Genomic DNA, 11,175 nt, shown 5'->3' on the forward strand with positions numbered 1-11,175 from the left:
GCTCGTCTGGGGTCATCCAGCTTGTCTGGGGTCATCCAGCTTCCCTGGGGTCATCCAGCTTGTCTGGGATAAGATACCTGTAGACTCTAATCACAGGCCGATGCTCCGTGCCCAGTCACACACCAAAACAGTTGCCGTCAAGTGGCCGACTCATGACGACCCCGTGTGTGTCAGAGTAGAACTGTGCTTCATAGGGTTTTCAGGGGCTGATATTTCAGAAGTAGATCTCCAGGCCTTTCTTCCGAGGTGCCTCTGGGTGGACTTGACCCTCTAACCTTCCAGTTAGCAGCCAAGCTCATTCACTGCACCACCCAGGGATTCCAGTCACAGACACACACCAAGAAGAAGTGCTATATTGCAGCAGGCCCTTAGCAACTTGCCGAATGTTCCTGAACTGGAGCCCTGGAGAGGCACCTCCTGACCTGCCAGGTTCTACCCAGGGCCCCTAAGAGGCCGAGTGTGTTTCCTGGTTTCCCTTCAGCCTGGGGCCACAAAATCAGCCATAACATTGGCTGCAAAGGTGCCTCTTCCTGCCTGGCCCTGACCCTCAGCTCAGCCCTCCCACCTTGAGAGAGAGGCAAACTCATTCCCCTCACTGACTCCCTGGCCTCCTTCCGAGCAGTAAGACGCTGGCTCTGTGTTCTAGTCTAGTGCACACACTGTTCTAGTCTCGGACTCTTGGGGTCTCTGAAGCCAGTCACTAAATGCCCTGGGGGCGCTCCACCCTCACAGGGGATGGAGTCTGTCCTGCTCCACGGAGCTGCCCACTGCCGGTCCTTTGCCCTCCGTGCTGCCCCTCCCTCCCAGGCGAGAAGGGGAAGGAGGGGGTCCTTCAGGATTCTTCCTCTGAACAGCAGGAGCAGCCAAGAAAGCAGACCCACGGGGCCCCACAATTTCCTTTACCGTTTCTCCCTAAACAGAGAATCACCCTAAACTGGCCCCACGGCTAGTTGCTCTGCGAAAAAAACCACCTCCCTTGCTTCTCTGGCCTTTCCCGAGGTTTCTGTTAATGGGAAGTCTTTCCGATGCTAACAGTTCGGAAGCAGGAAGAGAGAGTAGCTACACCGAGGACTCTGTTTCTGCATTACTTAAAAATAACCCGCTGCTGCCGACTCGGCCCCCAACTCACAGCCACCCCACATGTCACAGAGTACAACTGCTCCATAGGGTTTTCTTGGCTGTAATCTTTGCAGAGGCAGATCGCCAGGCCTTTATTCCGCAGCGCCACTAGGTGGGTTCAGACCTCCAACCTTTAGGTTATAGTTGCGTGCGAACCGTTTGCGCCACCCAGGGACGTCTGCAGTGCTTGGGGCTCCTTATTTCCCTCGCTGCTGGTTTACGTTGGTGTCAAACCAACACTGAGCTGCCGTCTCTGCCCCCTGCAGATTCGATTGTCATTGCCTTTTGGGTGAGCCTGGCTGCCTTCGTGGTGCTCCTCTTCCTCATCTTGCTCTACGCGTCCTGGTCAGGCTCCCCTCAGATGAGGTAAGTGGGAGGACGCGGCCACGTGGGTCACTCAGGTGGCGAAATAGTGAGCAATACTGTATCAGTACAATGGATCATTACTTGGCAATAAAAGGGAGTAAGTACTGATTCATGCTATGACATGGATGGACCTCAGTAACATCATGCCCAGTGAAATAAGCCAGGCAGAGAAGACAAAAGGTTGTGTGATTTCTTTTAGATGAAACGTCCAGAATAGGCGCATCTATGGAGACAGAGGAGCCCTGGTGGCGCAGGGCTTAAGAGCTCTGCTGCTAACCAAAATGTCAGCAGTTCAAATCTACCACCGGCTCCTTGGAAACCCTATAGGGCAGTTCTACTCTATCCTATAGGGTCACTATGAGTCTGACGACTCAACAGCAATAGGCTTGCTTTTGTTTGGTTATAGAGATAGAAAGTAGATTAGTGGTTGCCTAGGGCTGGGGTGGAGGAGGGAGGCATGGAGTGGGGAGTGACTGCTGATGGGTACAGTTTTTTACTTGGGATGATGACAATGTTCTAAAATTAGATTATGGTGATGGTTGCACAACCCTGTGAATATGCAGTTAGTCCCAGACTTACAAGATATTCGAGTTACAACAAACCCCACTCATCGCCATCTGTTTTTTTTTTGTACATGGAGCCCTGGTGGCACAGTAGTTAAGAGCTACGGCTGCTTACCAAAAGGCTGGCAGTTCAAATCCACCAGCCGCTCCTTGGGAACCCTATAGGGCAGTTCTACTCCATCCTATAGGGTTGCTATGAGTCAGAATTGACTTGATGGCAACGGGTCTTTTTTTTTTTATTGTTAGTAACATGTACTATATACAATGTTGTGCGTAATTTGCTGATGTTTATATGTAATCTTTCCAACTCCTAAAGACAAATAAAGATTGGATTTATAAAGATACCAATAATAAAAGGAATATTAATGAAAACTAAAAAAAAAAAAGGTTTTTGACTTATGTCAGAACCGACTTATGATGGAGTCATGAGAACAGAACCCCACTGTAAGTCAGGGACTACCTGTACTACAGACCATTGAATTGTACGCTTTAAACGAGTGAACTTCATGGTACTTAAACTATATCTTGATGAAGTCGGTAAAGAAAATAAGGCCTAAATGACACCATGTTAGTTAAGTCTTGTCAACCAACTCACCAGGACAATAAGACCTTAATGTAGGCATCTGTGCCCACTCTCTATTATTGAGTGCCTATTGTGTGCCTGAGGAGTCCCTGGGTGGTGCAAGAGGTTACAGTGCTCGGCTTGCTGACTGAAAGGTTGGTGGTCCAAGTCCACCCAGAGGCTCTTCAGAAGAAAGGACTGGCCATCTAATTCCAAAAAATCGGCCACCAAAAACCCTATGGAGTAAGGGCAGAGCAAGATGATGAGTGAAGCTTCCCGTTTACTCACCCGCAACTAGCCCCCCGAACAACAAACAAAAAGAGGCACAGGCTGAGATCACAGAACTCTGCATGGCAGCTGAGGTGTCCAGAAGCTGGAGAGGGAAGGAGCAGGGATGGCACAAAGCTGAGAGAACCTACCTGCCAACTTCAGGAGTGCTCACTCATCACAGCCATTACGGGACAGGGCTGGGTAACATCTCAGACAGGGAGCACAGAAAGCGAGCTAATCCGAGGAAGCTGTGGCCCAAGTTTTTTTCCTCCTGGGGGTTACCAGGTTTGAGACCTCCATTTCTTTTCTTTTTCTTTTTTTATTGTACTTTAGATGAAGATTTACAGAACCAACTAGCTTCTCTTTAAGCAGTTAGCACACATATTGTTTTGTGACATTGGTTACCAATCCCAGGACATGTCAACACTCTCCCTTCTTGACCTTGGGTTCCCTATTACCAGTTTCCTGTCCTCTCCTGCCTTCTAGTCCTTGCCCCTGGGCTGGTGTGCCCCATTTTGTTTTATGGGCCTGTCTAATCTTTTGTAGCCCAATGTTTTGAAAGGTTGCACAACTTGGCTGTGGGAGTTTGCTGGCTGCACACCTGGGAGAGGGCTAAAGGAGACTGGCACTGAGAGAGAGTGCTGTTGGATCTCGCTGAGGACCGAGACTGATAGGCAATAGGACCAGGGGGAACTGTAAGGGGAGCAGAGGGAGGGGAGTGCTTCAGACTGACAGGGGACGTAGACAGAAACAGCTGGCTCCCTGCCCACAGTGGGACACCGTGGGAGAGCCTGTTAAGGGGCACCCATAAGGGAAAGATCTAGAGAGCCCCGCAGCTTTGCCACAGGAAAGTCAAGCCCCACCACTTACGTCAGCATCTGCGACCAGATAAACTGCCCCCCGTGGCGACACGTGTGTTTTGAATTTCAGAGATCAAGCATCCAGAACTCCTGTATCAGCACTGAAAAAAAAAACCTAAGGTCCAGAGTGCCTTCCAGTGGTTCTCAGGAGAAGATACCAATCCCGCTGCCACTGGGTCAATTCTGACTCATAGCGACCCTCTGGGGCAGAATGGAGCTGCCCCTGGGGTTATGAGTCTTTGCAGAGGCAAGCTGCCACATCTCTGTCACACAGAGCGGCTGGTGCAGGCAGGCTTAGGCTTTTCGGCTGGCAGTCGGGTGCTTGGCTGCCGCGCCACCAGGGCGCCCAATCAGAAAATTTTCCCACAAAGACCAGAATACAAAATTTAAGTTAAAAAAAAAGATAACAAACTGGCCCAAGTTCAACAAAAAGAGTAAAACACAAAATCACAAGAGAAGAAGGACCAATCAAAAGCATAACACGAAGAAGAGGAAATTCTCCTACGGAGGCCAGACTAACGCAAAGAATTGTTAATTTTCAGACTGTGGTGCTGATTATGTTTGAAGAAAGCAAAAAGCACACAGAAAACAAAATAGCAGAGATCAGGAAACAAATGGAGGAACAAAATGAGAGACTCAACAAGGAAATAAAAAACATCAAAAGACAAACAAAGAAAAAAGCCAAAGAGAATTACTGGAACTGAAGAACAAAGCAACTGAATTAGAAAAAGCAAGGGAAACAAACAGAAGTGAATTAGAAAATAAATAACTAAACTTATCGAGTCTCAAGAGAAACAAGAGACAAGAATAAAGAAAAGCAAACAAACTCAAATGGAAATATGGCGTTCAGTCAAGAAATTTAACAACAGAATTAATGGAATCCCAGAGCACCCTAACAATAAAGGCATAGAAAGAATTTCCCAAGAGATAATCAGAGAGAATTTCCCAGACCTGAGCAGAGAGCCGAGCCCACTTACAGGAAGCTACATGAACCCCAATCACAAGAGGCACGAAAAGATCAACTCCGCGCTTTATGATAATTATCATAACAAAACTCTTGAAAACCAAAGACAAGGAAAGAATTCTGAAAGCAGCAAGAGAAAAATACAACATAACATATCAAGGGTCTTTCATAGGAACCAGTGAGGATTTCTCCCCAGAAACCTGTGTTATGCAGATGACACAACCTTGCTTGCTGAAAGTGAAGAGGACCTGAAGCACTTACTGATGAAGATCAAACTTCATATGGATTACACTTCAACTTAAAGAAAACAAAAATCCTCACAACTAGATCAATAAGCAACATCATGATAAAGGGAGAAAAGATTTAAGTTGTCAAGGATTTCATTTTACTTGAATACACAATCAACACCCATGGGAGCAGCAGTCAAAAAATCAAAAAACACACTGCATTGGGCAAATCTGCTCCTAAAAATGATGACATGAACAGACATATGCACACCTATGTTCATTGCTGCTTTATTCACAATTGCAAATAAATGGAAACAACCAAAGTGCCCATCAAAGGACAAATGGGTAAGAAAATTGTGGTGCATACGTACAATGGAATACTACGCAACCATAAAGAACAATGAGTGCACCAAACATTATAACATGGACGAACCCGGAGGGCATCATGCTAAGTGAAATAAGTCAAGCATATAAGGACAAATGTTGTATGATCCTCTCTTATAGGAAGACAAGAATAGAGATAGAGAGAGAGACCAGTCTTCACTGGTGGTTACCAGGGAGAGGAGGGAGAGGGCAAAGTACACTTTAGATCGTAGAGACTTGTTATTCTTTTGGTGATGGGAATATCAGCACTGAATGTGGATGTAGTGAGCACAGCACAAGCAAAGTAAAAATGAGTGTTTGAGCACATACAAAGGGGTAGAGGCATATTTGTATATGAGTACGTGCATATGTGTCCATAGGTGAGAAGAGTTAGAAGTATCTATACACAACCCAAACGCACTGCTGTCGATTCCGACTCATAGTGATCCTATAGGAACTGCCCCATAGGGTTTCCAAGGCTGTAAATCTTTACTGCAGCAGACTGCCACATCCTTCTCCTGTGGAGCGGCTGATGGGTTCAAACCACTGAACTTTTGGTTAGCAGCTGAGCACTTTAACCATTGTGCCACCAGGGCTCCCTGAAGTATCTATAGGTATGTGTAAAACAAATATGTGCGTGCAGGCACATATATTCATTGAAGACACAAATCCGGATACTCCATCAACATAACTAAACACCTTCCAGTATTGGTTTTCTGGGTTTGAAAGCTTAGGACCACAGTCTCATGGGACAACGCAGTCAATTGGCGTAACACAGTTCACAAAAATCATGATCTGCATCCTAATGAAGTGAGAAGCATCTGGGGTCTTAAAAGCTTGTAAGCAGCCACCTAAGATACAACTACAGGTTTCTACTTGCCAGGAGCAAAACAAGGTAACCGAAAGCTCAGGGAAGAAACAAGTCTACATGAGCCACAATCTCATCTATTCTGAGACCAGAAGAACTAGATGGTGCCCGGCTGCCACCACTGACCGTCCTGCCCGGGGTTAAAATAGACGGTCCCGGATAGAATGGGAGAAACATGTGGAGCAGAACTCAAATTCTTAAAAAAAAGCCCAGACAAACCGAAACAGCAGAGGGCAGAAGACTCCCTGAGACTATCGCCCTGAGACACCCTAAACCTGGAACTGAGCCTGTCTCCTGCGATCACCCACCTTTCAGCCAAATAGCAGAGCAACACACAGAATGAAGGCTATTACCCGTAAGATTGGTGCGGTACTTAAGAACCAGCAGTATGAGACCAAGAGGTCAACAGTTGCTCAAAAGCAAAGATGAGATGATGAGGGGGCAGGGAAACTAGAGTCCTGGAAAGGGAACAAACTGAACGCAATTAAAGAGAATGTTGACACATTGTGATAAATGTAAGTAATGTCACTGGACAATTTGTGCAGAGATTGTCAAATGGAAACCTAACTTGCTGTGTAAACTTTCACCAAAAACTTAATAAAAAGAAAAGAAAACCCTATGGAGCACAGTTCTGCTCTGGCACACGTGGGGTCACCAGGCGTCAGAATTGACTTGATGGCTGTTGGTTCAGTTTTCACTGTGTGCTTTAGTGGTTAAACTGGAGGTCAGAGCTAGGAGATTCAGGTCATAACCCCAGCCCTGGCTCCTCATATATTATTTCTCCTGCGTTAGACACATCCAATTTTCCCTTCTAGCTTCATCTCCCCCCACCCACCGATTCTGCTGTCCTAACGGCAACTCTTACAAGGAACCCTGTCCCCCCCCTCTATCCCCACCACAGCTGATGGCACCCGAGGAGGCTGCAATATAACGGCAAATTTATGGTGTTGTTCAGTGGTTAAGAGCTCGGCTGCTCACCAAAAGGTCAGCAGTTCAAATCCATCAGCTTCTCCTTGGAAACCCTATGGGGCAGTTCTACTCTGTCCTGTAGGGTTGCTACGAGTCAGAATCGACTCCACGGCAACGGGTTTGGTTGTTTGCTGTTGTTGTCGTCCTGATGGCTGCGCAGACCACTGATGGAAACGCTGTGGAGGACTGTGTAACGGACCCGGGACGCTCAGTGCAGCCCAATGGATCCTGGGTACGGGTTAGGAAAGAGAATGCTGGCTGTCCCCGAGGAGACGCTCACTCCAGGTTTAAAAAAAAAAAGGAAAGAGAGAGAAAGGCTGCTCCACATGCGTGCCATTTGAAAGGAGGCGCTGTGCTGTGGCAGGCTGCCTTCTCAACAGCTCCTCACTCATGTTGGTGTTAGAAATCAACCAACCAAGCTGTTGTCACAGCCAACCCCAGTTCCTGGCAACCCCATGTGTGCCAGAGTAGCACTGTGATCCTTAGGGTTTTCAATGGCTGATTTTTCAGAAGTAGATCCCCAGGCCTTTCTTCCGAGGCACCTCTGGGTAGACTCGAACTGCCAACTTTTGGCCAGTTCTGACTGCTTGACTGTTTTCGCCACCCAGGGACCCCTGTTGGTATTATGGCCACATCTAAATAATACTGTCCAGTTTGGACAGACAGCTGTGAATACACCACCTCGCCTCATCTGATGATAGTATTACTACCACATCTAAATGAGACTGTCCAGCTTGGATGGACAGCTGTGAGCACACCATCTCACCTCATCTGATGATGGTATTACTACCACACCTAAATGCTGCTGTCCAGCTTGGATGACAGCTGTGAGCACACCACCTCGCCTCAGCTGATGATGGTATTACTACCACATCTAAATGATGCTGTCCAGCTTGGACAGCTGGGAGCACACCAACTGGCCTCCTCTGATGATAACCTGGGAGGCAATTATTGTCCCCATTTAACTGACGAAGCTGCAGTCAGGCGGGAAGTGGGCTCACCAGGCGCTGTGTCCACTGCCTTGGCACCCCCTGAGCAAGAAAATCCAGCCAGGGAAGACAGAGTTCTCCCGAGCAGACACGGATAGGAAATGTGCTATACTCCAGCAGGTGGGTGGATGGAAGGTCAAACCTGCTCCCTAAACCCCCACTGTGAATGACCTCAGAGGTCTGTTGTTAGCGGCCGTTGAGTCTGCTCCGACTCACGGTGACCTCACACACAACAGACGGAAACGTTGCCCGGTCCTGCACCATCTTCATGATCATTGGTACACTCGAGTCCATTGTTGCGGCCACTGTGTACTTTGAGTGCCTGCCAACCTAGGGGGCTCACCTTCTGGCACTATATCGGACATTGTGTTGTCATCCATAGGGTTTTCAATGGCTGATTTTCGGAAGTAGATCACCAGGCCTTTTTCTTAGTCTGCTTAGTCTGGAAGCTCCGCTGAAACCTGTCCCCCAGGGGTGACCCTGCTGGCATCTGAAATACCGGTGGCAGAGCTTCCAGCATCACAGCAACAGGAAAGCCACCACCGTATGATAAACTGACAGGCAGGCAGCAGCCTGTCTCCGAGGTCTAGTTCGTGACAAAGCACTGACTCTTTTCGTAGATCTCTCCCCACGGGCCACCTCTGTGGCCTGGGAACGACCCTCCCCGGGCTCTCCCCGCGGGCAGAGCCCTCAGGCTCCTGGGTGAGGCTCCAGGCAGGCGGGTGTGTGCCCCAGCTCCTTTGATGCCTGCCTTCTGCTGTGCTCTGTCCACAGGAACCACCCCCAGCACCACCCAACCTGTCCGTGGCATCACTTCCTCAACCTCCCCCCCCGCGTCCGGAGGCACCCACGGCGCCACAGTGGCCCGCCGGGGACCCCCCTGGCTCCCAGCTCGGAAGAGGAACCAGGAAGAGGCTCCGGATCTGAGCAGCCGCTGCAACCAGGGGGCCCCTCCGCCTCGGCCCCCTCCGCCTCCCAGACCCTCCCTGCTTTCCTCTGGGAACTGGCCCGTGATGGGGGCCCCCATGGCATCAGCTGACATCAGCAATGAGCCCACAAGTGTCCCCCGGAGACAGCTCCCTCAACGGCAGAGCTGACACCAGTGAACGATGGACCCAGCTGAGTGAACCGGTGACAGCAAACAACCTGGACACACACTTGTCTCCTTAAAGCCGGTTCACAAGTAGCAGAAACGCGCCACTGGGTCAAGAATGAGTCTCCAAGAGGCCGATAATATGCAGTGAGTAGCAGCCTGCAAACGGCCCCTTTGCATAGGAGAGTAGTCCCAAGTATGGCTGATTTTATTTGGCACACTTCACTTGCTTACTTAACTGCTTATGTTTGCTTTGGGAATGGCTGAAAAATAAAATACCTATGAATTAAGATTTAAAAAAATTGTTCACTAATCTTTACTGGGAGTCCTTGCGTGTTGCAAATGGTTAAGTGGTTGGCTGCTAACAGAAAGGATGGTGGTTTGAGTCCACCCCCAGAGGTGCCTTGGAAGAAAGGCCTGGCAACCTATTCCTGAAATTCAGTCATTGAAAACCCGATGGGGCACAGTTCTACTCTGACAGCAACTGGCTTGAATCTTTCCTCTGCCCTGTTTTAGCTTAAACTATCACTTCTGTCATGTTTTTGCCCCCGCACCTGTTTTAGGGGGGCACAGGGAGGGCCTGAGAAGCTCTATCCTTTCTCCTGATGCCCACCACTTAGAGGAAGGGCAGTGTCTTCCCGGCCACACTGGCTGATGGCGGTCATGTGAGGCCTGTGTCACACCTCCAACTCCCCAAGCCTCTACAAGTCACAGTCCAGGGAAGCGTCTCCCCTGGAGGGGGCATCGGACACCCATGGGCAGCCGGGCAGGCAGAGCCCAAGCTGAGGGGTGAGAATCAGCCTCAAAATGCTGCCGAGAAACATCTTTAATTTGGCAGGAAGGGTCACGTTCTGGAGTTGAGTCGATGTGATCCCTGATCTAAGATTCGTGAAGGATCTGGCCCACCAGCCAGTGCCCGCCAGCCTGCCCCTGGGGCGGGAGAGGGCATCGCACCACAGGGCCCACGCAGCCCGCCTGCCCCGCCCACTGCGCGCGGGCGGGTGGTGCTGGGTTTCATTTTAGCGCAGCATTGGAAGCAGCTGCAGTTCAGTGGATGTTGTAAGTCTGGGTGCAGACAGCGCACCATCTGTTCTCCAGGGTCAGACTCTCCTTCCCGCAAACCAAAAAAACCAAACTCACTGCCGTCGGTCAGTTCCGACTCATGGCGACCCCATGTGTGCAGAGTAGAACTGTGCTCCATAAGTGTCACAAATTGTGTCCCCCCAAAATATGTGTCACTTGGCTAGGCCATGATTCCCAGTATTGTGTGTATCCATTTTGTGATCTGATGTGATTATCCTGTGTTGTGAATCCTACCTCTATGATGCTAATGGAGCCCTGGTGGCACTCTGGGTAGGCGTTAGGCTGCTAACCAAAAGGTCGGCAGTTCGAATCCACCAGCTGCTCCTTGGAAACCCTATTGGGCAGTTCTGCTCTGTCCTACCGGGTCGCTATGAGTCGGAATCGACTCGACAGCAATGGGTTTTGGTTTGGTTATGTTAATGAGGCAGGATTAGAAGTAATTATGTTAATGAGGCAGGACTCAATCTACAGGATTAGTTGGTATCTTGAGTCAATCTCTTGAGATATAAAAGAGAGAAGGGAGCAGAGAGGAGAGGGACCTCCTACCACCAAGAAACTCCAGGAGCGAAGCATGTCCTTTGGATCCAGGGTCCCTGTGCTGAGAAACTCCTTGACCAGGGGAAGACTGATGACAAGGATCTTCCCCCAGAGCCAACCAAGACAGAAAGCCTTCCCCTGGAGCTGGAGCCCTGAATCTGGACTTCCAGTCTCCTAGACTGTGAGAGAATACATTTCTGTTTGTTAAAGCCGTCCACTTGTGGTATTTCTGATATAGCAGCACTAGACAACTAACAGGGTTTCAAGGCTGTGATCTTTTGGAAGCAGATTGCCAGGTCTGTCTTCCAAGGCGTCTCGGGTGGATTTGAACCACCACCATTT

The 11,175-nt window shown here is 49.2% G+C and overlaps 1 protein-coding gene across 1 annotated transcript in view; it reads left to right on the forward strand.

Moving 5' to 3' along the window:
* Positions 1-9,159, forward strand: part of MRAP (melanocortin 2 receptor accessory protein) — a 22,433-nt gene extending 13,274 nt beyond the window's left edge. The window contains exons 2-3 of the mRNA XM_004386987.1: positions 1,386-1,485; positions 8,895-9,159. Of these exons, the coding sequence (XP_004387044.1) occupies positions 1,386-1,485; positions 8,895-9,159 (365 nt within the window). The remainder of the gene's footprint in view (positions 1-1,385; positions 1,486-8,894) is intronic.
* Positions 9,160-11,175: the final 2,016 nt, after the last annotated feature.

Source organism: Trichechus manatus, unplaced genomic scaffold, assembly GCF_000243295.1.
Source record: "Trichechus manatus latirostris isolate Lorelei unplaced genomic scaffold, TriManLat1.0 scaffold00177, whole genome shotgun sequence".
NCBI classification, from domain to species: domain Eukaryota; kingdom Metazoa; phylum Chordata; class Mammalia; order Sirenia; family Trichechidae; genus Trichechus; species Trichechus manatus.